Raw genomic sequence first — 26,625 nt, forward strand, 5'->3', positions numbered from 1 at the left:
AAGATTTTGAAGGGGTTTTCCTTGGCCTTGCAATAGTCCACTTAGTTGATGAATTAGTCCCAAAAATCTTCTAAATGCTGGCAACAATAACCCAGGAGTCCAAGTTTGACATCCAAACAATAGGGAATTGACTGAAATATTTCATAGTCAATTCATATTGACTATTTATGAATGTCCTTCTGTTTATATGAATTTTCCATACATGAACAGAGGTTTCAACATGCCCCCCCCCCCATATTCTGCATTGCCACCAAGTAGTAGTTAAGATATTTTTCTCCTACTGTAATACACATAACTGGGCACTCTTTCCAAAAGAAGTCAGGTTTTTCATCAACATTAAACATGCACTCTTTCACTCTGCCAGACATTACTTAGAAGAATTTACTTTTCTTCTAAATAGCTACTCACTCTATACAAATCTCAAATCTGCCCTACCACAGAATACTGTTCTTACATCTAGGATGGTGCACCCAAAACTGCTCTCAGGCTTTGGGTTAGTTAAATTTTCCCCAATCTCACTCTCATGAACATTGTTTCTGTTGCATGCCTTTTCTACAGGCACTTTTCTTCTGAATTGGCATCATTAATCCTTCCTCACCATTTCCAAACTACTTCAAACATGTTCAGCAGCTAGTCTGACTGTACAACCCACAGAATCAACTTTTCTTCTTCCTCTAACTTGTTTTCTGGTACAACCTGTTGTCATGTGCATTTTCTAATATTTAGAAGTATCTTCTGTAATCTCAATCTTCCACCCATGCTCGGTACTAAGTAATATAGGATCTAATACCTTTCATGTTTGAGGTTTTAAGAAAAACCTTAATTCCATAACCCTTTTGTAAACTCATCTGCTGATACTGTATCAACACTAGCAGCATTATCATCCACTGCTTACCACAAAAACTTCCTTATGTTTCATCTCTCTTCTTGAAGTGTAAAGATAGCCCTTTTCTTTATTGGCAGATGGCAAAGTGGTATTAATTGTTTATTTTGATCCTGACTCCAACATCAGCAACTTCACCATGCACCAGAATGTTCCTCAGCAATTGAAACTGTCTTTGTAGTTGCAGAACTTACCACTTTTTTCTTTAATTTGGTGGTTTTTTTACTAAAGTGTTCACAGTAGACACAAAAACCCAAAGCACAGGCAAAATAAGTTGTCACACACCACTTTCATGTCTCTGTACCATATTATATTTCCCTTCATAACTAATATTACAATTTTCTGGTAGTTGTATGATCTCTAGAATCACTTCTGTTTCCAAGACATGAAGTTTATTATTCCTCACTTTTACATACTGTTCCCCCATCAACATTTGTAATCTGTTACACATTATCAAAATCAAGTGAGTTAATTTTTAGATACAAAATTAATTGATGTATTTGCCCAAAATAACCAACACATTTAAAATCAATTATTCTAAGCACAATAACCACCTCTTAAACATCATACTGCTGGTTCAGCCAGCAGTGTAATGGGTAAGAATGTTTATTAGTTTTGGAATAGGTGACCAAACCCAGATGTAGGCCATTTACTTTTCACTAAAACCATTCAATGATTCTTTTGAGAGTAAAATTGAACAGTCATAACAAAGATATAATAAGAAAGCATATCACTGGGAAGGGAATCCACTGATTAAATGAACTAACTGCTGAATGTTGCACTGCAATCTTATTAGCCTTTATAACCTACCCGAATCAATATCTGTAATCTATATTTTGAAACATTTCTGAATACAGTTGACTTGCCAAAAAAAAAAAAAAAAAATCATGCCACCCAAATCATTTGGGATTTCATTTTCTCCACCACTTCTAAGTCTTACCTGACAGAATAAGGTTAAAAAAAAAAAAAAAAACCCTTTTTTTTAAATATTAAAACCACATCAAGCTGTGCAAGTGTAGTGCTTTCTGCCATTATATTAGATGCTAGTCAATCACATTTCCAAGACAAAACTGGCCCAAAAATACCAACGGCAATCTTTATTGTTTAAGATAATTCAAATTAGGTAAAACCCTGAATAATCTGAAATCATTAACAAGTAAAGGTCAGTCTTGAATCTAGATGTAAATTTACAGTCATTTGGAATTTTTGCATATAATTTTACGAGCAGTAATAGTAGCATGTGATTAAACTATGTATTATTAATATACACAGTGATTACTGAATTATAACCATCCCATATGTAATGGCCTATACAGCATAGCTCAGTGTATAAAAAGTTCTTCCTGTCAAAAGAACTGTAAAGGATTACACAAGGTGGATGTTTCTGATGAGCAAAGGGCACTGATGTCAGCTGTCGCAAAGTTACCAAAGCCAGGTCACTTTGCGACAGCTGACATCACAATACAATATGGGGAATGCAAGGACAATATCTCAAATGATGCACTGTGCAGTCAGATGCACAGGGTTCCATAGCAGACGATCCAAGAGACACCCCTCTCACCACCGACAGCAAATAAGTGCTCTGGTGTCAACAACATGCTAGTCACCTGGAAATGACTGTGCTGGTCAGTGAGTCCAAATACATGGTGCAACATGCTGACAAACACCATGAGTGGTGTAAGCAACACAAATCCACGGACCTATTGCATATGGTGCGGGCAAGAACTAGGACTCTTGGTGCATATGGACTAACATTTCACTGGTGAACTATACTGGCAGCTTAGACCATGTGCACCCTGCCACATTCCAATTTTTCCCTATAGAGAAATAAGATCTTCCAAGATGAAAATGTGACATGTCATTGGGCCCGCACTACACAAATGGTTTAAGGAACACATTGAAGATATCACCCATCTTGATAAGCCTCCAAAAATTTGCCCAATCTCAATCCAATTGAATAGCTGTGGGATGTTTTGGAACAGGAAGTGAGGCTTATGGACAAGCAACTGTCATCTATTCTGTCACTGTGGAAAGTCTTGCAGGCAGCATGTGCAGATTCTTACAGATGTCTAGTGGAGTCAATATCTAGGAGAATAGCAGCCATTATCCATGCAAATGGCGGACCAACAGTATTAGGTAGGCAGTTATAATTCAGTGATCACCCAGTTAAAAATCATACAAGAAACCAAGTATTGTGGGATTTGTTTATCACCTCTGAGTAATTCACATATGTAATCAGGTTATTCACGTATTATGAAGAGTTCCAAAGGTTGTGGGTAATAGTTTCCTTTTTTAAAAAAAGTGGTTGAGATAGACTATACAAACCCTGCCACACTTATCATTTTTTTTTATTAACACATGCCTTAATACAACTCTTTAATTGTTGGCCTCTTAGCATCAAGTTGTGAATGGTCTATACAAGACTAGCTTCCCATAAAAAACATGTTTATCACTTCATATTTTCATATCTAATAATAAAAAAAGACAATTTAGTTATTGAACAAAATCAATGTGCAGACAGTCGTTTTATTATGTGAGGACATGTGGCCCAAATCAGGTACAGGGAAATGGCTGACAGTACAAAGATGGAATATTTAGAAATATTAACAGTTTAAAATAGTACCATATGATATATACATCAAACAAAATAGACTTTTTCCCTCTTATGAACAAAGCCATTCCTTTTTATTAATATGGGGATACATTTTTTCAGCAACTAATCTGGGATACTGAAAATCAGGATAAAACTCCCCCCAAATGATGCTAAACTTATTTTGCATAATACTTATAAAACTTCTTTCATTCAGTACATAAATACAATAATAATGAACTGAAAATGAGGGGCAGATATTACATGTACACCATGTTATGAGATGAAAAGCTGAGTCAAATATGGATAACTTTTTAAAGGTGATAACTTAGTTGAAGTAGGTTCAGTATTACAAAATCATTAGTCACATCTGCAATCAGTTGTTTACTCTGGCTAAGAAAATCAAAAGAGTTTATCTAAAATGGTAAAGCTTTCTAAAATCAGTCTGCACAGCTTCTTATTATTTTAATTACAAACTCTCCAATGCACTAAAAGTGGCCAAATTCAATAATATAATTTAATAAGAAACATTAAAATTGGTTAAATTCTCACAAAATATTTCAATTCAAGAGGCCATTTAAAAAAAAAAAGTCACACACCACTGCTATAACAAGTAAAAGAAGATATTCTTATAACCTTTCACCCAGAAAAGTAACATCATTCAAGTGGAGGGAGAAAGGAAGGAAGAGGTAAAAATTTCAAATATTCAAAAAAAAAAAAAAAGCCAGAACAGCAATTTCCATATGATTAAACAAAGTCTCATTCAGAAAGAAGTTACTGCCAAAGACAACAGAATTTATAAGATGAAAAACTGCATTTAGTATAGTCAGCCTCAAATAATACAAAGGCAGTCAACTGTACTGTGCTACTCAAAATACAAACATCCAATTAGTGCAAATTACATTCAGAACTTGAATGCAGATCAAATTTAACAAAAAGCTACAGCCCACAGCTTTTAAGCCATGCCCTGGAAATTCACGAATTTTAATGAATTCAGTTCTCAGTATAACAGTAAGAGATATGCATACAGTTCTATGGTAGAGGTCAACTTAACAAAATGATTTCTACAAACATTAAACATTCTAACAATAACATACCTCAAATGTTATAACCACAGCAGTAAAGTTCTGCACATACAAACAGGACTCAAAATGAGAAATACTTTTATGTGCATGCTAAATCAGATTTAAGAACAAGGTTAACATTTGTACTTTACTAAGCCAATATGATATGAAAAAAGAAAGTAACGATCACAGTACTTATGAAAGACTAGCTACCATAGCAATGTGTGTGTGTATATTATGTGGTAGGTAGGAGTGATAAAATTTTCCATGTCCAATGCATGAAAAGTAAATTAAACAATAATGAATATATTGTTTTGTTACTTAAAGGAAGGCAGAAAGAAGGCTTTTATTTCTTCTGTATTTATACAGACAAATACATTTATAAAGCAGAAGCCTCAAATTTAGTGACAGAAAAAAAAAAAAAAAAAAAAAAAAGGGAGGGGGGGCGCACAACTTTAAAAAGATAAATTACCAAAGGTCAAGAGACAATTATCAGTCTTCTGGAAAATCTTTCAGTGGCCTGTCATTTATTATTCATGAAATATCTAAAAAATATGAAGGCTGATAAAGCATGAAAATCAAATTACGGCATATATTTTGGTACATTTTATACCATCTACATGGATAAATGAGAATAAGTGGACAAAATTATTACAAAAGAGGAAAACTTAGGGAACATCACTCAAGATCTGGCAGCTCTGAAAAAATAAAAAAAAATAAAAATAAATAAATAATTACTAATAAATAAAATTAAAAAAATTCATTATACCATGACTTCTTAATTTACACGGCTGTTACTGTTCCAGAATGCCTAGTACAATTTAAACTCGCATATAATGTAAATAATCACTAAAAAAATGCGACAACTATTGCATCTAGCTAAGTTACCCCTACTGGTACACACCAGGGCTGTGCAAAGGTACTCCAGGGCCCGGAGGCAAAAGGGTTAAGGGACCTCATTTATTTATGTTAAGACTGATGGCTCCCACGATTGGGGGGCCCCTGGTACATACCATTAATTTTCGTTGGTTAGAAGACCAGGCATTCTAAAGGAAAGTGAGGAGCAACCAAAGAGATTCATTCATCTTTATTGATTTACTTAAAGCATGTTCACTTTAACCAACACATACAGTAAAACACAAACGATGACAGAGAGGGAGAAAGATTGGGGTGGAGGATGGTCTTAGGCAGATTGAAGAGAGGGATTGACATGGTCAGATTTTGTTCCCTCTGATTCAGACCAGATGGGGGTGTTACGCTAACCCAGAAGGTGGAGGGTTTACTTGACTGCTTAAAAAAGGAATCCAGAGTTTGTTGCTTTGCATGCAACAACTCATAGTAACAAACCAAGTTCTAGCATAATGTTACTTTGCACTTTAGAGCTTCGTTCAAGATCAACGATTTCATTAGCCAACAGATCTAGACCTTTATCTATAAGATTCGATGCTTCCGATATTCCTTTCACTCTCGGGCTATGTCCTTCTTTAACCTCCGAGGCTTTTGCTTACTGCTGCCTCCTACTCTTGAACACTATGCTGCTCCAGTGCAAACAGATCTTCATTTCACAATTCTTGACAAAGCAAATCAATAAAATCATTGACATCAGTTGCCTCCGCTTCAGTGATCCCTACCTTTCTAGCAAGTATCACATATTTGTCTTTAGTTTGTGCATAATCTTCATCAGTATTGGAGCCTTTGAATTAGCTGCTAAGACCTGGACATAACTTATGCAATGAACTTTAAATACTTATGAGGAACTTCATGCCATACAGCAATGAATTTTAAAGCATCTTTGATATTGAAGGTTCACCAATATTGCTGCATACTCATATGTTCATGGTCGGTTTATCAATTAGATCAACCAGAATGCGCTTGTTTTAAATACAGAGCCTTAAAAGATTTAATCACATGATGGACCATAGGCTGGAGTACTGAGGTTGTATTTGCCGGAAAACAACAAAAAACAATGCTGATATTGGAACAGATATCAACAATATGCTGAATGGCTTGTGGCATTATAAAGAATAAGTAAGATGTTTAATGGAATTCCTTCTGCCTTGCAATACACTTTGAATTCTGGTCGTAACTGAAATCCAAGATAACTTCTGAAAATAATAGCAGTCATCCACCCTTTAGGGTCTGAGGATTTTGATAGTGTTTTTTTTTTTTTTTTTTTTTTTAAGAGCATTAGAAACCAAGGCCATATTGCTCTGGGGATATGTGGTGGCCACAGACTAACCCCAGTCTAATCAAGAAGCACGTGCTACACTGCTGCTCCTGGCTAAGGAGGCGCCCTCTGATAGTGGTAAATGCACATAAATTTTACTTTAATACCCTCCATACTACACCAGATGACATACCAAACAGAAATACAAGATGATTTTTTGCCACCTTTCTTTTGCAGTCTTCTCAGCAATGCAAATAAGTGCAATGAGGCATTTTTTTCCCAATAGAAACCTATTTCGTCGAGGATGAATATCTGTTTGGGCACCTCCCCTCTCGTGGATATCCATAAATATTGCTGCACATTATTTTAAATTCATGTAATTTAATCATGTATAAAGTAAAAAGTCACTGTACAATGAAATCACATTTTACACCAAATACTGTTTAAATGTAACTTTCAATTTAATGAAAATATTTGCAATTCCTGGAAGAACTCCCCTAAGTCTGGTTTGAGCAATATTATTAAAAATTAATAAAAAAAATAAATCAATATTAAAAAAAAAAACTTCAAAAACTTTAAGTATAAATGCTACCCAGTATATCATATTGGAAATATCAGAATGGGGAATTTTCCTAAAAAAAAACTGGCAAAAGAATTTACTATTTAACCCCCACCCACCCTGTGGTATATAGCATACCATCAACATTACAAACACATAAAAAAGAAAAAAGCAACATGTCATTTACAAGATAAAAATTGTATACTGGTAGTTGATCCCTAAGAGTTGAAATCAAAATACACACAGAAAGCAAATAGGAGACTATATACACTCTCCAGTCAAAATTTTGGTGTATGCATGTGGCTGGAATGGGGGAAGGGCTTTAATTGAAAATTAAAATTGGAATGCGGTTCAATGACAAAGTAAATAATTTTATTTATTTATTATTATTTTTTGATTTTTATACATTGCTTGGAATGGATATGAATGATTTGGGGAAGGGGGGGGGGGTGAGAGTGTTTTGGAGCATTTGTTTTTGTGGTTGTAAAGGTGAAGTGTCCGGACCCCCATTTTCTATAATACTCTCTGCCACTTAAACTGCACAGTGAGATTATTTTAGTCTAATTCTTGACTGTGATTAGCCTTTGTTATATATGCATGTACATGTATACATAGTTACTGTACATATACAAGAGGGTATCAAAAGGTTTGTACCCTTACTAAGTCACATTCAGAATGTGAATGCAAAGTGAAGCTGGTGGATGGATAGTGGACAGAGCAGCAGTCACCAGGCCAATGGCAAGAGCCCCACAACCCATTGTAGGTTGTAGCAAATTAAGATTGTCCCATCTTGTGCAAGCCAACAGAAGGAAAACAGTGGAAGAGCTGACCAGACTTTAACCAAGATATAGCTGGCTGTGTTTCCAAGATTAAGAGCCAACAAACCATTCACATGGGTCTGCAGGGTAGATGCCCGGTAATCACAACCACCAATGACACCTGAAGTCCATACGTGAATGGTGTCATAAAAAAAACCCCACTTTGCCAATCAATCACGATTCCTGCTATGCAATACAGATGGTACTGCAACAAACTGCAGAGAGGAATCACTCCAGTATTCTGGTCCAACAGAAACAAGCAGGTGGTCGTAATGTTTTGGTGTGACAGATGTTTTCCTAGAAATATCTTGGAACCATCACACTGAAGAACCGAGAGGCACTACTTGTGCCATCACTCCTAGATACTGTGGGAGTGAATGTCATGGAGAGAGGGATGGTCCTAATGTTTTGGCTCAGGAGTGTATATACATGATTTAGATTTACTATCACAGGACTGAAGAACAACATATCGTTACAATGCAATAACATGTTATCTATTATGTAGTTTCAGAACTTTTTTCAAAATAGATATTCCTTATGTAACACAGCCCTCTTGTATTATTTCTTTACCAAAAAGGAAGATTAATTAATCTTAAAAAAATTAAACGACAATTTATCAACCCATGCTAAGGGCCAGTTGCAGCTCATGGGCTGTGACTGGTCCTACACCTACAAGATTTTGAAAATTAGACTAGTCAAACCAGACATTAGAGGTAAAATATGGAAACATTGCTTTGAACAATATTATCATTATTGTTGCCTTTACATTATTTCTCTGATTGGGGTTTCCATCCCATAACAGGTGGAAACCCCAACCTACCCACCCGAAGTACACAGGGTGGTTATGTCTGGTTTTACTGTTGGTCAAGGAATTCTCTGACAACTCTACAGGTGTTCAGGATCGTGACTTTCTGGAGTTCCTTGTAGGTGTTCTCTGGGAGACCTATTGCTGCCAAGCTGTTATGTAGGGTCTTTGGCACCATATCAGAGGTTGACACGACGTTCGGATGATCATTACTTGTTGCACATGCCACTCTTTGATCTTAGGTTCGTGTACTTGCCGATCTTTTTTTTATTCATGGGTTTTCTGGAGATTGCCAGTGTTGGGCACTGCTATGTTGATCAGATTGGTAGTGCTTTTTCTTACTATTGACAAGGGTTATGTCCTATCTGTTATTATGGTGCAGTCCCAGTACAGCTTGTGGGTTGGGAGTGTCTAGTATGGCCTGGTGTTTGTACTTGTAATACAACACACTTTCTTTGATCATCTAGTATTTCGTTGCTAGCTTCTGATGTATTATCCTGGCTACTAATTGTGTCTGTGGGTGTATCTCACCTGGGTGATCACCCGACATCCAGCAGTGATGTGTCAGATTGTTTCTGAGACAAAGTGGCATCCCTGACATGTGTCACCTGACACTCTGGACTCCTTGGCAATGTATTTTCTATAGTTCCTGGTGTTGATTACTTGGTCTTGGATGGCAAGCATGAAGAATCCTTCAGTCTCGGGGAAGTGCACCTTGCTCATGTGGCCTTGATGGTGGTCACTGTAGGGCCTGCCATTCTTTCTAGCTTCATTTGTTCCACCCGGGTGGGAGGGGTCTCCTTGCTTACGTTGAGTGGCACTATGTTTTTCTGGAAGTAATCCTTTAGGTTTGCTATCGCTTTCTTTTGTTGCTTGACAAGGTCTATCAAGTCCACTCCTCCTTTTTGAACTATGGCCAACATCTGGTGGTGCTGGTGGTTCTTGGTCACCATTTTCCTTGTCTTTCTCACGATATCCTCCAGCTCTGTGTTAGTCCAATCTATGATCCCAAAGGAGTACATTAGCACTGGGACCATATAAGTGTTTATGGCTTTTATTATGTTCCCTCCATTCAGCTTTGCTCTGAGCAGGCTTCTGAGTTACTCATGGTGGTTTTTTTGCCAGGCAGTCCTTGATATCATTGTGCTGTAACTACTGAGCCTGTGCCATCCCCAGATATTTCTGAGACAAAGTGGCATCCCTGACATGTGTCAGTCCCCCCCCCTGACAGCTTTGATCTCTTTACCAGTCCGCAGCTAGTAGTTTTGGCTGACTAATTTCCCCTGATGCAATCTGTGGTCTTGCATTTGTCTAGTCTAAATTCCATCTTAATATCATTGCCGAATTCTTTGGTGATCCGGAGTGCTGCTGGAGTTGCTTCTTAGAGCTCGATGTCATCAACGTAGATCATGTGGGAGAGTTGTTGTGGGGGTTTGATGGCGCATAAGCTGCTTTGGCTATAATGCGCCGATTCATTCATTGTAATAATATATGAGAAATTCTTGTAACGTCAGAAAAGGCTGAAATCAGAAATGACTAAAAACTCCAATTTTGTTCAGAAAGTTAAAAAAATTCAGGAATATTTCATTGTCACCAATGACATTCTCTAGAGCTATTGGTTTCTGAAGGTTAACCAATGATAGCAGGGTTGTATTTCTGTCTTGTTTATAGTATGGGCATTCAATGAGAATTGTGTTTGACAGTCAGATTTATACAACAATGTGGACACTATGGTGGATCATTTCCTGTGAGTAAATGAAGGTGAGTCATGTGGGAGGGTACAGGTTTTCCCCCCTTTGAGGGTATATCCATACTTCCTGTTGAGCATGGCAAGTAGCAGAGTGCTAGACAGAACCACAGTGGGCTCAGGACATCACCTGACAGATTCATCTCCTGATAGGGAGGAATCTTTTTGGTTTTGATATTCCCTACCTTGATGGATTTTTTTTTAATATGAAAACCCCAAACGAGAGGTAATAGAACCTATAGTACTTGGTACCGTGCTTGGGTTGGAGGTTAAGAAGACAAAAGAAGATATTTGTTGATATTAGACTTGAACTTCTGTAGACTGTAATTTTCAGGAAATAGGTATGAAGGAAGGTTGTTCCAGAAAATGGCAGTTGAACAGTAAATGGATGTTGGTGGCACGTGTTCAGACTGTTTAGAGAGCTGGAATTACAGAAGCCAATTCAGAAGAACAGTGCCCATGGAAGTATCTGTAGAAGAGGCACGCAGCAGAAACACTACATCTATGAGACAAAGAGTGAAGAGACTCTGTTAGAGAAGAGTCATTAATTAACCTAACTGCCCTCTTCTGAATGGAATCTAGAAGCCTGAGAAGTTTTGGGGGCACCACACCAGATGTGGGAAGAGTATTCCATGGTAGGGTGGATTTGCGATTTGTACAGAGTGATCAGCTGTTTGGAAGAAAAGTAACGTCGACAGTGAAAGAGAAAACCAAGTTTTTTTAGATGCAGAGGAAGCAATATTTGTAATGTGCTTGTGTCAAGCGAGACTAGAAGTTAGGGTAACCCCCAAAAAGAGATATATCATTATGCCTAGAAATCAGAGCGTCACCAAAGATAAAGCATAGGAGCAGAACAATCCTTTTTGCGAGATATAAGGCAAGAATGGGTTTTAGAAGGATTGAAATCAAATAAGTTGTCTTTGTCCCAGTGGAGATCGGCGTTTAAGGAATTGGTAGTGGATATTTGAGAAGCTGAAGCTGATTGAGCAGCAAGGTTTCTCAAAATGGAAGGTGGAATGCAATTTGCTATCATCGTCAAAACTACGGATAGGATTTCCAGTCAATGGAAGGTCATTAATATACAAGAGGAAAAGAGTGAGGGAAAGAACTCAACCTTGGGGTACACCAGCATTAGTGGAGAAGTTAGCAGACAGAGAGAAAACTGGTTAACCAATTACAAAAAGGAGTTTGCAAACCATAAGATGGAAGCTTGTTTAGGAGACCTTTATGCCAAACACGATCGAAAGCCTTTGAGATATCAAAAGCAATTGCTTGTGTTTCACCAAACCTTTCCATTGAATTAATCCATAAATGGGTAACATAAGCCAGAATATCACCAGTGGATCGACACTGAGGGAATCCATACTGGCGATCGTTGATCAGACGGAAAGTTTCTAGGTAGTTTAAAATTTGGTGGTTAATTGATTTCTCCATTACTTTAGAAAGAGTAGAAGTAATTGCAATGGGACGATAATTGGATGGGAGGGATTTGTCGCCCTTTTTAGAAACTGGCTGGATATGAGCAAATTTCCAAGCAGAAGGAGAAACATCTTTGGAATAAGTAAGTGAAAAAAGGTGGCAAAGAATAGGAGTAAGTTCAGGAGCACAGAATTTGAGAACAAGTGCAGAAATACCATCAGGACCTGTAGCTTTCTTAGTATCAAGATTCATTAAAATCCTTCTGACATCCTTTTGATGGAAGACCACAGGAGGCATTGAATGGAGCGTGTTGGGAATGGTGGGAGGTGTTTTACCAAGATCATTAATACATGAGTTGGAAGAAAAATGGGATGCTAGCAGGTCAACTTTATCCTTGGCTGAAGTGACAACAGAACCATCTGGTTTGGACAGAGGTGGGAGCAGAGATAGGCAAAAGTTGCGGCCAATAACTTTGGCAAGAGACCAGAATGCTCGGCTACCATTAGGGCAAGAATGCAAGTTTTCTACTCTTAGCCTGTTCAAAATCTAGTTTGGACTGATTAATAACTGCTTTACAATTGTTGCGAGCTTTGGTGTAGGCAGAAAATGAAACTGAAGATTTGGAAACAAACCAATTACGATATGCAACGTTCTTCTCTTGAACTGCCTTAGCACATTTATTGGAAAACCAAGGTTTAGATAAAGGACTCCATTCCTACAAGAATAATTTCACTGACACGACCTGAGCAAACTTTGATATCAGAAGTTTTGAAACAGTAATCCAACCAAGGAAAAGAAATCTCGTAGGTCATCCCATTTTGGCATGATCTCATAAGTAATGCCAAAAATTACGAGGTTGGGAATAGCCATGAGATAAAGGCTCCAATGGAGAAGAGACAATCACTAAGTCGTCACCTGAGGTGCATAAAGGACAACTCACTTCGACCGTGTACTTCGGGTTGCTTGTGAGAAAAAGATGAAGCATGTTGGCTGCATGTTTAGGATTGCCCTGTATTCTTGTAAGGAAATGAACAATCTGTGCAAGGTAATTACTAATTGCAAAAGTCTCAGCATCTCGATCAGCTGGGTCGGTGCGATTAGAAAACAGAAGCCAACTCAAGTTTTGAACATTAAAATCAACAAGGAAAATTGGACTGGAGAAAGTCAAGTTGCAAAGAGAGGAAGTCAAAGAACTCCAAGTGATCAGTGGAGTTGGGAGAATGGTAGAAACAACAGATGAATTTGACACAATGAGGTAGAGAGATTTCAAGCCAGAGAAGAAAGAAAAGAGGAGATTCCAAATTACCAAGTCTAACAGGAAATATCAAAATGGACATATGCAAAAGTACCACTTTTGAGGCGGAAGGAATCATACAGCAAATAATTTGGGTAACTGAGATGAGCAGTGGTTGAATCAACCGATAACCGAGATCCTGTCAGAAAAAGTACACAGGGTTTGTTGTTGTTTGGGGTTTAATGGCGCAAGAGCAACTTCGGCTATATTGCAGTTCGGTTTGGCAGACTAAGTGGAAATGAACTAGGAACTGTTTGGGAGGTTTAGATCTCTTCGCAGATAAGCTTACTCTTATTAGTTTGACAATTCATGGTGTATTCAATAGTAAGAAAAAGTGTGTGTGTGTGTGGGGGGGGGGGGGAAACTGCTGTATGAAGCAACTATGTTTTTGGATATGGTGTACGCATGGCAAGAATATACCCGGATCCTTGACATAACGTGGCCTTGATGATGCTCCCCCCGCATACACACTGCTCAGTCTCCCCCAGTCACTACCTGGCAGAGTAGAGGTAGCAAGATTATACACTATCTTATCCGGAAGCCTCCTAGAGAGTTACCAACAGGTTTGATCCGGTGTACTAACTAGTGGCCAGCCTGCGAACACCATTTTAGAGCTGTAACCTCGAAATGTAAGGAACATTGGATCTCACTACAATGTTCATCATAATCTCAAAAGTGATCAGTCATACTGCATAATGGTAGAGATGGTGAAGGGTTGACCGGAACTTAGCTATGGAGACTAAACATGGGTTCCACCACTTCAAGCCGCCAATAAGAAAAGTGGTGGTAATTGCACTGGCTGATGAGTCATCTACCACCCAGTACTGTCTGGTAACACAGAGAGGTGTGACACTCCTCCATGTGTTGTGGATGCCACACCTTGACCCTGGCTTACGCTGATTCACACCTGGGTGGTCACCCACAGTGTGCATGTGCACGGAGGTTAATGGAGTTTCAACGGTTGCTTCTAGGAAGTTTCTCACTGTTGGAATGACTGTAATAATCAATATAGGCCTTGTACAGGTTGCAGTGTTCCTTGTAGACATGCTCTATAACTGTGGCATCAATGGTTAACATTAGCATTAGCATTATGCATTAGTAGAGGCATTTGATGCAAGAAAGCAAGCTTATGCAGCACCAGCCAAAAAAAAAAAAAAAAAAAAAAAACACTTCCACTTCACCCCTCTGTTCGTTCAAAATACCTGTCCAGCAGCTGAGCCTTAAACTTATTTAGACTATCAACTTCCATGACAAGGGATGGAAGTCTGTTCCACCAACCAATCACTCGCTGGCTAAAGGCAAATTTCCGCACGTCTATCCTACATCTGTCTTTCCTCAATTTGAATTTATGCCCTCTCAGGTGATTATTCTGAGCGAGAGGAAGAATCTCATCAGCATTGAGCATGCTCAAACCATTCAATGCTTTATACACCTCTATCAGATCACCTCGCTGGTGCCTAGTCTCCAGACACTGTAATTTTCAAAACTTAAGCCTTTCTTCGTAAGAGCACCCCTTTGTTCCATTCACTAATCTTGTTGCCCTTCTCTGTACTCCTTCCAGCAGCTCTACATCCTTCTTGAAATGAGGCCTCCAGACCTGTATACAGTACTCTAGGTGTGGCCTGACCATTGCCTTATACAAGAGAATAATCACCTCCTTATCCCTGACAATACACCATGAGCTACTGTTGCAGCCCGTCTGCACTGCTCAGAGAACTTCATATCTGCCTGCACAACCACCCCCAGGTCCCTTTCATTCTCTACCACTGTCAGTGTAGTACCACAGAATTGATACGTTGCTCTGGGGGTTGCTGTTTCCCATAGGTAGTACTTTACATTTGTCAATGTTAAACTACATTTGCCACCTCTCAGCCCATCTGCTCAACCTTTCCAGATCCTGTTGCAGCAGCAGTGTCCTTGACAACCCTGCCTACCTTTGTATCGTCTGCAAACTTCGACATTAAGCTTGATATACCATCATCAATATCATTTATGAATACAGAAAACAATAATGGACCCAGCCCTGAGGGATTCCACTAATAACATTAGTCCACGATGAGCAGTGTCCATTGATTACCACTCTGTCTTTTCCCCCCCTCAGCCACCCCTTTATCCACAGCAGCAATTTGCCTCCAATGTCCCACTGCAATTTGTGCAGCAGTCTTCCATGTGCAACAGTATCAAAAGCCTTTCTAAGATCCAAGTATATAATATCAAAGTTATTCCCTGCATCCAGTTCTTTTGTGACTGCATCATAGTATCCAATCAAATTGGTCAGGCAAGACTTCCCCTTAACAAAACCATGCTGTGTCTGAGCTATAACTGAAGTCTTGTCTAAATGATCCTGCAGTGCCTCTTTAACTAGTGCCCCCATTTATTTTCCTGGAACAGAAGTTAAACTCACAGGTCTATAATTGCTTGGGTCAACCTTTGATGCTCCTTTGTGAATTGGGGTCACATTTGCACATCTCCAGTCTGCGGGTACCTCCCCTGAGCCCAAGGAAGCTCTCATAATTATGGCTAAGGGTTTACTTACTTCCTCTGCTGCCTCCTTTAATATAACTGGATAGATCCCATCCACACCAGGTGCCTTTCTTGTGTTTATCTTCAACAGTTTCTCCTCCACTTTACTCTCAGTTATTACAAGATTCTCTAGCTTACTGCTAGAGTTGAATACACCCCTGGCTTTCCCCTCGCTAAATAACTCCTCATGTGTGAATGTCCATGCAAAATATTCATTTAGTCTGTTAGCTACCTGAGCAGGATCATCAGCAGTTGACCCATCAATTAATTTCTCCTTGCATCCCCTGTGCTGTTCGGCCATGATATTCTGGTTCCCCAAGTGGTCTGATATCTTCTCAGTTATGCTCTGCTGGTCAGGATCTTGTTAAGTTGTTGGGAGACAGGTGGTTAAGTCTGTATTTCACCAGGTTTCTTATATCATGGTCCTTAGCCTGCAGGTATGCAATTCCTTGAGTAAGAAACACTGGGTGACTTATCTGGATGAACTGCTATTCTAGGTGCTTGTGCATGCAAGTGAGCTTCTTGTACCAGTAGTTGTGGATGTTATCTATTCCTGGGGTTTGCCAGTTGTGGGACTTCCTGATCTGCTGTTGTACTTCTTCCTCCTGAATTTCCTGTTGTCATCTCAACCATAACTGTATGCATAGTATGGCCTTGATTTTCTTCCATTCCAGTTCTATCCAGGGGGTCTTGGCTGTTATGTCTTAGTTCAGTGCTCCATATGCTGCCCCAAAACTCTGATTGTCTTCTGCTCAGGTGCTCTGTTGCTTTCTTTCTCATCTTGTTCAAAACTCCTGTAGAAGGCTCTTTGGTTTTCTTCAAAGATTATTTTCAACCGGGAGAGAATGTGAGGAGATTCTGCTTTAGTGTGTCTAAGTATTTTCCTATTCTCTGATTTTTGGTCTCTTATTTACTGGGTCCATTATTTCTCTTCAGGATGCTCTTCACTTTTTCAATCAACTTCTTACACCTGTTACCTCATTTTAGTGGGCCAATGACCTACCTTGAATTTTCCCAGTTCAGCCATTCTGGGTTACATTTCCTCTTGCTCCATGTAGTTGATCGCTCACATCCTGTTTGATTTTTCCTAAGATTGCAGGAACCATCAGGCTTTTTGTGATGATGGTTATTCTCTAGTTTGCTATTCACTGACTTGAACATCCGGGAACTGTTCCAACCACCTTATACATAGTCTCATCCTGTACATTGTCACATCAGTCTTTAGCTTTGTTACTCTCGTAGTATGTCTGCACGATGAACATATTAATTTCGATGCATTGGCATTTTCTTCCTTCCTGGGTGGTCACTAGCATATCTGCACATGAAACACTTCCAGTTGTTTGGGCTGGAAGGTCTTACCCTTCCCCTGTGGTAGCCATACAGGGGTCAGCACCACTTGCCTTCACTGTCTTCCTTAAGAGAGTCTCCAACTTTTCAAACTGACCCCCCCCACCTAAGGCCCAAAAGCGAGAGAAATGTATTCTGTGCCACACTATGCAGTATGTTCATTACTTCTCTTCTACATCGTCATACATCCATGGAGGCGGACCTGTTTAGCCCCAGTGGTGGTGTCAGTTCTTTGAAGCGATAACAGATGGTGCCACTTCAACCTTGGGAGAGGTACGTCTGCTGAAGTGATTTTGCAAATTTTTAGAATTTATTACTAATATTATTATGTCAGCCTTCCAGCATGATGGACATGCATTCACCCCCATCGAGGCTGGACTCTAACCGGGGTCAATCAGGCTGGCAGTCCAGTATTGTAATCACTGGCCATTACACCCTTTATTATTATCAGTGCAAGTTCTATCCCTAAGAGTAGACATAAGTAGAACCTTGATAAGAAACAAATTTAGAGTATTCAATGTTATATTTTAAAGTTATGCCGAGAGAAACTATAATTTTCCTATGATAAACAAATTTTTTCTTATTTGATACACAAAGGAACTTAGCTTATTGAACTATAACTGTATGCATGGTAAGCAAACTGATATATATATATATTTTGGTAGTTGTTGGCACATCGGCTTCTGTGACCATAATGCACCTCCCAAGGTTTTTGCAGTACTTTGATCCAAGCCCGAGGCGGGATTCGAACCTGCGACCTTTGGGTTGCGAGGCAGGTACTTTACCCACCCGGCTAGCCCGGTCGGTGCAAACTGATATATATTTTTATTTTTCAGAATGCAGTTCTGCTTTAGCATTTATTCAGAACATTGTTTTTAATATGGTTTATTAATGGGAAGTGATAATCCCAAATTAAACTTTTATACTAGCTTATCTATTTCTTTGTTTTTACTTCTGGACTATACTGCATTTAAAAATTCATTGTAATTTACAACTTCTTCTATGTGATGGGATGGAAACATTCCAAATACAGGTATAAATTTGTCTTTTTATGAAAAATTTCATGTAGGGCATTTTGTTTTCTTATATAGATTAAGAAAGTTTAACGACTCCTATGTTTCTATTTCTACGGTATAATATTTAAGGACGGGACTACTGTTTTATATTTAAGGATGGGATTACTACGGTAGCATGTATCAGAATTTGCCAATTTAATGATGGAAAAACTGAATGCTGTTCCTAAATGACAATAAATGCATTTTTTATATTTCTACCAAATATAGCTCTGTAGTGGCAGTGGAAACAAAACGAAAAGGACACAAAACACGAATTTTGTTTTGCTTATGCCTTCTTCCTAACAAGAATTGTAAATATGGCTTAGAATAGCATTGTTTAACAACAATTTATTTAAATTGATAAAAAAAAAAAAAAAAAAAGATTCTCTGCATAGTATTTCCATTTTTCTATCAAATTAAAGCAGGACCTACCTCCTTATTAGTTCTTACACAGCCAAAAGACAGTTTGCTTTTTTGACTATGTCATAATACAGAAATGGGACTTTTTGCTACATAGTGTATCGGAATGTTTTACTTCTCTTCTACACTGGAAACTTTCAGTTTAAAATTTACTGTTAGACAACTTAAAAGTTGTCCCAAGTCTGCACACTTATCTTGGTAAGTTGAATGCAGCACACAGACTAACGGAACTGATACAAATGGCTACACTGTTTCAATTTCTAAATATGGTTGGTTTTTGAGTGGTCTGACTTTGTTTAGTCAGACTGTGCATGGTTATTAAGGTCCAAGTAACACTGTGCCCCAATCGTACAGACATAATACAAGTGATTCACTGCAGTGGACTGCTGTCAGAATGATGGAAGAGAGCCAAATACAGCTGGTGGCACTAGGAGATATTCACCAAATGTAATATACCAATTCCAACAGAGTTCTAGAAGATGAGCAAGTATTCTTAAGGGCCACAATCACAATTGGCCTTACACCCACCAGATGACACAGGGAGATGACAGCACAGCAACTCTTCCCTGTTTGCAGTCCCAGCTAAGAACAGAATACAGTGGGGCCTCGACATCCAATATTCTCAGGAACCGATATACCTCCATACGATCTTTTATTTTAAGAGCTGATGATATTTGCAGGTACTGATGACTTTCCAATATAGCTGGAACGATACATGGGCAGAAGTTTTCAGATGCATGGTATGCAGAACATCACTCATATGATTGTTCTCAACCAATTGGCTACTGTTCAATAAACATTCCCACGTGTTACAGTACTCCGGAGAGTTTTTTTATGTTCTGTTTGATGCACTTGTTCAGTGTGTAAGCAGTATGTTTTTGTTAATCATACGTAATTACAGTAATTTAACTGTGGTTATTTTTGAATTAATTAATTAAATAAATTGATTATTAAATAACGATAGCTCATAAAGCAGAAGTTAAGAATAAAATTTCTATTAAAGTTAAGCAAGAGATGATAAAAAAAAAGAGTAAAAATTAGTGCATTAATACGTGAGTATGCTTTTCCTCAATCAACTATTTCTACAATACTTAAACAAAGGGGTATTCTAAAGAGTGTTAAAGTTAATGATGATTCCACATCAGTACATAAGGGAAGAGACTTTATTGTGGAAATGGAAAGGCTTTTGTTGATATGGATTAGGGAAAAGCAAATGAAAGGCGACAGTGCCTAGACAATATCTGTGAACGTGCTAAGCAGATTTATGATGATTTGAAACTTAAACTCCATCAATCAGTGGCAGTGAGTGTGTGTGCTTTGAGGACTTTGAAGCCAGCAGAGGCTGGTTTGAGTGCTTCAAAAAAAAAAAAAAAAAAAAAAAAAGAGGCAAATACCAAAAGGGTTGAAAGGCACCCAGTGCTGATAAAAAAGCAGCAGAGGCTTTTAAAATTTGAATTCTAAGAGTCTGTTTTTAACACAGACAAAACCAGCCTCTTCTGGAAGTGAATGCCCACAAGAACGTACATCACTAAGGATGAGGTCAGTTTACCTGGGCATAAGCCTATGAAAGATAGGCTCACTCTCCTGTTGGGTGCCAATGCCCCTGGAAATTAAGCTGAAACCTTTGCTTGCGTATCACTAACACCCGAAGAGTATTTAAACAAGAAAAACTGACAAAGGCATGCTGGGAGTGTTTTGGAGCAGTAACAAGAAGGCCTGGGCTACAAGATAGTCTTCAATGAATGGGCACTTGAAGTTTTCTGTCCTTCAGTGAAGAGTTATCTTGAGAAAAATAAGCTTCCTGTGAAGGCATTGCTCCTGCTGGATAATGTGCCAGGCAATGATCCCAACCTTGTTCAATCTCTTGAGGCACAATTTGACTTTGTTCAAGTCAAATTTTTGCCACCCAACTCCATTCCTCTTCTGCAAACAATGGACTGGCAAGTGATTGCAAACTTCAAGAAAATCTACACCATGAAAACTTTAGCAAGTTGTTTTGCAGTGACCTCCTGGTGGAAATGTATTATGTGAGGCTGATTGTAAGTTCTTGGAATGACATTTCCACCAGGTGCTTGAATTCAGCCTGAAAAAATACCTGGCCTTTAATTATCCATAACATTGACAGATTTAAAGATGGTGGTGCTTTGACAAATTTTTTTTTTTTTTTGATTTGGTAGTTGTTGGCGCATTGGCTTCTGTGGCCATATTGCACCTCCCAAGGTTTTTGCAGTACTTTGATCCAAGCCCGAGGCGGGAATCGAACCTGCGACCTTTGGGTTGCCAGGCAGGTACTTTTACCCACTCGGCTAGCCCGGTCGGCTGCTTTGACAAATGATATTGTCACTCTTGGTAAATCAATGGGTCTGGAGGTTGACAAAGAGGACCTTATTGGTGCTCATGGGCATGAGCTAACAACAGAGGAGCTACAAGAGTTGGAGAAAATTATGGAGAGTGACAGTGGAGAGGAAGAGGAAGTAGATACCTAAAAAGTGTCAGCTGAAGAGTTAAAGACTGTCATTTCTTGTTGGGAGCATTTAAGAAAAGTGGTAAAAAAAACACCCCAACACTGTAAATGCTGAACTCATGATGTGCAATGTTGTTATGTTATTGGTTTTTAGGAGCATTAGTAACTAAGGCCATAGATGACTATATTGCTCCGGGGATATGTGGCGGTCATTCCCTGACCTTTGGTGGTCAGGGAATGACCTGAGTTGCCTGTATTTGGTGGTCATGTGCTCTAACTCCGGTCTAATCAAGAAGTGTGTGCTACGCAATGCTGCTTCCATCCATGGACACACCCCATGACGTGCAAAATGGAAGACGAAGCCATTTTTTACTTCAGGAAACTACAAAAAAGTTGTCAAAAACAGTCCACTTTGGACAGTTTCTTTGCCGTAGCAGCAAAAGACAAAAGACACCTGATATAGTCCCACCACCATCATTGATTTCATCAGCTCTGCAATTCAACTCTAAGGTAAATGGTAATTTATTGTTTGTTTTTCATTTTTAGATGTTTTATAGGAAATCAAGATATTATTAGTTTCAACTTACAATATTTTCAGCATACAATGGGTTTTGTGGAATGAATTACCATCGAATGTTGGGGCCCCACTGTATTCCCTGCAGAACTGTATCCTTTAGGCTGTGGAAAAGATGACTATGGGCAGGATAATTCGTGTCTTCTGACCTCACCACACAGATGATAGTTTTGCAGCTGATGTTATGAACATACCAACGGTTTAAAAGGAACTAAGGAACATAAAGTTCCTTTTAAACTTTTAGTACAAAATCAATGCTTTTCTTTCAGAAGGGTGCAGTGGAGGACTTTCTTCAGCATGAGTATTTCTTGTATGGGATTGCCAATCTTCAGGCCTGAATTCCACTGATCATGCATGGGTTGGGATGCTCTAGGGGAAACAAACTGAGTTGCCAACCGCAACTCCAGAACTTTACATAAATTGCACACTTGCTCCTGGAAGAGAGGGCTTCAATACCACTAGGTTTCTTCCACATTTAAATTAATAGCAGAGTTCATTGAGTGCTGCCCGAGAGTAAAGGGTAATTATATTCCGTATTAAGATCTACAACCATACGAGCCTGCCATTTTCAGGTAGGCATGAGAAAATATGGACACGTTTCAAGAAATGACACTACCAATAAGGTAGATGGTCTTACAATAGTGTACTTTGAGCAAATAAAATATTAAAAATTATAGTCTCTTTCAGAATTACTAAACAGAAACATACCTTCATCATCGCTATCTGGTTCACCATCCTAGTGAGAGAAAGATTTAAAAAAAATTAGTGGTCAATTTTATTTTGATTGTATTGATCAATTTATATACAGTATTATTTATTTCATTATATAATTTTTTGAAATATAATCAAGAAACTAACAACAGTTGAGAATCAACATAAGACCTGTGATTACCAAACAAGCCTAAGGGCTGTTTGTATCTATCCAACCATAATGAAAGTTTAATTACCCAAATCGTGAAAAAACCAATATGAAGTGTGGCAATAAATTTCAGACTGTCACAAAAAAAAAAAAAAAAAAAAACCCCACACCTGAGCTCAAAATTGGTTATTTTCATTCAAAGTAATTATGACTTGACTGGATGCACTTAGTACACTGTTCTTAAAGTTTCGGAAAATTTAGCAAATGTGTGAAGAGAGACGTTTAATTCAGTGGTTAAGTTTTTCTTTATCTTTAACATCCTGAAATATTTTTCCGTTGAGGGCAGTTTTCACCCTGAAAAGAGGAAGAAGTCCACTGGTGCTAGATTGGGAGAGTAGGGTGGACGGCTGACCTGCATGATGTGAAGACATCTCTGACAAGAGATGTCTTCACAAGTGCAGAATGGGCGGGGGCCCTATCATAACAGGAATGAACCAACTGCCTTTCTCTCAAAATTGTGGCCTCTACAGTCTTTGATGCACCAGATAAAAAATGCAACACTAACTCACATACCACTTCTTTTTATTTTCAAACATTTAACATGACTGCAACAGCACCAGTCTGCGAACTTTATTGCCACATCTCGTGCATATAATAATGGATGTATCTTCAAATTCAAATGAAGTTTCTGAAGATTGGAAATTGCAAATATTGCCCCTATGCATTTAAGGAATTATAAGAGTGATATGGGCAAGTGTAGGCCCATATCACTGTAAGACTGACACAAAAAAAAAAAAAAAAAAAAAATATATATATATATATAACATAAAATAAAATAAAAGGAGAGAGAAGAATGATTAAGGATGCAATGCAGGTTCAGCTCAATAGTATTTTATCATACCCTAGTGATGGTAGCATTTCCAAGGCACCTTGACAGGTGCTCCATTTTCATTTCAATTTCTGTAATTTTTATTTTTTATTTTAAATTTTGCTTGGAGAACAATATCAATATCTTTCTTAATGGATTGCAATACTTTATTTGTTTAATTAAGAGCACAATATTTCAAAAGTGCATATTTTTGATTATCACAAATACAGTCGAACTTCCCGATAACAAATTCGATAAATCCAGCGAAAAAAATTTTTATATAGAGAAATTTCGTTATACAGAGAATTTTTTTTATTAGAAATTGTTATTTAATTAGAAAATGAATTTACATTTATTTTTAATGTATTTTATTTCAAAAACACTTATTTAAATTACGTTCTACACAATTTTTACCGCTAAGTACCACAAATTAAAAAAAAACTGTTATTTTCATTCACACGGTACAATTAAAAAATTGTCTGATTCTCAAAGAAAACCTCACATTTATTCGGAGCATTAAAAACGTTATCAGGAACATTTTTCACAAAACTGTAGACCCATATGAATGTTTTAAAAGCGTTAAATCATTTCTTCACGAGTTGGCTTTTATATGTTCTGATGTGTCTTCAGCGTCATTGTTAATTTCTTCGTGATCATGGTCGCATCTAACACTGTTCAGCAGTATTTCATCTTCATTTGGAAGTTCTGTTGAAATAACACTGGATAGTTAAACATAACTATCCAGTGTTATTTCATTTTCGATGTTTCCGGATAATTCTAATAATGTACAAAAGTTTTTCAGTTGTGAAAGGGGCAGTTCATCTTCTTCGACTTCTGTATTCAATGAAAATCCTGCTTTCGAAAAACAAATTTGAATAGTGTATTCAGTGACATTGTTTGGTCAAACTTTTGCCAGTTCAGAGATGCAATCTCTAAGGTTAATTATAAACTCCAAGTTTCTATTTTCTAACAACGCATTGACAATCTTCATTATTATTCTCTTTCGATAATGAAATTTAATTTTTAATAATGCCTTGGTCCATTGGCTGGAGTTTTGACGTCACATTTGGTGGTAAAAACAACAACTTTACACTTTTAAGTTTGGCAGAAATACTGGCAGGATGTACCGGACAGCTGTCAGTTACCAACACAATTTTCCTTTTTTCACACGCTTGTCTAGTTTTAATATCCAGTCTTCAAAGATATCACTTGTCATCCATGTTTTTTTTTATTAAAGGTGTAGTCAAACTTCCAAAGATTGTGCCTCTAAAACATCTTGGGTTTTTTGATTTTCTGATGACTAACTAAAAGTCTTAATTTTTCGCTAGCACAGTGATTCTTTCTTTGCTTTGTTTTTCGCCAAAACATTTATCATCCTTAAAAGCAAGTGTTCTATTCGGTAAACATTTAAAGAATAAACCCATTTTGTCAGCATTAAAAACATTCTTAGGTTCATATTCTTCTTTAAGGTATTGTTCCTCCAACTGTTGCAATCTTCTTCGTTTACATTTAACACTTTCTCCACAAATAACCTTTTCCACAATTCTGTGGAGCTTCTTAAATTTATCTAGCCACCCAGTGCTCGCATTAAATTCTGTATGTCCCAGGGACTGCGCAAATTTCAGAACTTGTTGCTTAATTATTGGACCCGATATTGGTATATTCTTTTCACGTATCATTTGCACCCATTTTAGAATAGCTTTATCAACATCTTCGTATATACACAACTTAATTCGCTTCTTGTCTGCTCCTCCTTAAATTGCATTTAAGATTGATTCTTGATTTTTTTAAAATCGTAGATAAGCTGCTTGGCAGATGTGCCACATTTCTCCGCAATATCTTTTTTCTTAAAACCCCGGTCAATATCATGAAGAATCTTTACTTTATCATTAATACTTAAACACTTCCTCTTCAACATTGTTTCTGCAAATATAAAAATTACTGGGCTGCAGCTCTTGCCGATACATACATCGCAAACTTCGCTGCGCTGGCCATATAGTGAATTGTTAGTACCGCCTACTCAATGGCATTCGCTTGCCAATTCAACAGTATCATGTGACCTTTCCTATCAATCACTTTGAAGAAATATACGACTTTCATTCATATATACACGAAAGAAAATTTACGGTTAATGTACGCTGTACAGTAATACCCCGACTTAGACAAACTCAGAGATACGCGGTTCTTAATTTTTTCGTTTGGCAACACTGCCGCCCACTATCTTCAAGGTCGTTTTTCATATGCTATCGATATACGGTGCAACGGCGGAGAGTGAGAGCTGCACACAAATAGAAGAATTTGCATTCCAAATGTCATATTTATATGTGTGCGTTCGAATTCGCGCTCAACTTTTGTCGGAAATTACATCATTTTTCACGAATAAAAAAAAAAAAAAAAAAACCAAAACTTCCAGGCTTTAAGGTTTCCAAAGATTGACAATGATGGTTGGCAGGAATGCAGCTGGCGACTGCAAGTTAAAACCTCTCTTAATTTATTGCTGCGAAAACCCAAGAGTTTTAAAAAATATATCCAAAATTAGCTTAGTAGTGATTTGGAAGTCAAATCATAAAGCTTGGGTGACAGCTTCCATTTTTGAGGACTGGTTCGGTCACCACTTCATACCCGAAGTCGAACGTTATTGCAAGTCTAAACAGATTCCATTTAAATTGATCCTTCTTATTAACAATGCACCCGGTCACCCCCCTGCCATCCTAATTAATTTCGACCGACGTGTGAAAGTTGTGTTTTTGCCTCCAAACACAACCAGCTTGCTTCAACCGATGGACCATGGAGTCATCAAAACATTCAAGGCCTACTACACGAGGCATTAGTTTGCACATCTGAATGAAGCTGAGACAAAACAGTGAGATATCTGTTAAAGACTTTTGGAAACAATTCAATGTTTTAGATGCCGTAAGAATCATTGAAGAATCTTGGGATGACATTCACACAAAAAACATTGAATGGTGTCTGGAAGAAACTTTGTCCATTTTTTTTTTCAAAAACGAGACGAAAACAACGCCAGAAACTGATCATGTCACTCGTGTGATAGAAGAAGTTGCTAATCTTGCCAGGCAATTAGATTTGGAAGTCAATGGTGATGATGTCAACGAGCTGTTGGATTTACATAGTCAGGAGCTGACAATGAATGAGCTCATAGAGATGAGTG

At 38.0% G+C, this 26,625-nt stretch overlaps 1 protein-coding gene across 2 annotated transcripts in view; it reads right to left on the bottom strand.

Annotated features, from left to right (window-relative positions):
- Positions 1–3,217: 3,217 nt before the first annotated feature.
- Positions 3,218–26,625, bottom strand: part of p23 (cytosolic prostaglandin E synthase) — a 129,310-nt gene continuing 105,902 nt past the window's right edge. The window contains exons 7-8 of one of the 2 annotated variants that reach the window (XM_090373523.1): positions 22,438–22,465; positions 3,218–3,866 (exon numbers count right to left, since the gene is read on the bottom strand). In XM_090373523.1, the coding sequence (XP_090229649.1) occupies positions 3,850–3,866; positions 22,438–22,465 (45 nt within the window). In that variant the 3' untranslated portion in view covers positions 3,218–3,849. Of the gene's footprint in view, positions 3,867–5,043; positions 5,236–22,437; positions 22,466–26,625 lie in introns of those variants that run through there. The other variant, XM_090373515.1, reaches the window with a different exon arrangement.

The sequence above is a fragment of the Mastigoproctus giganteus genome, chromosome 1 (assembly GCF_048544385.1).
Source record: "Mastigoproctus giganteus isolate SK-2022 chromosome 1, ASM4854438v1, whole genome shotgun sequence".
Classification (NCBI taxonomy): Eukaryota; Metazoa; Arthropoda; class Arachnida; order Uropygi; family Thelyphonidae; genus Mastigoproctus; species Mastigoproctus giganteus.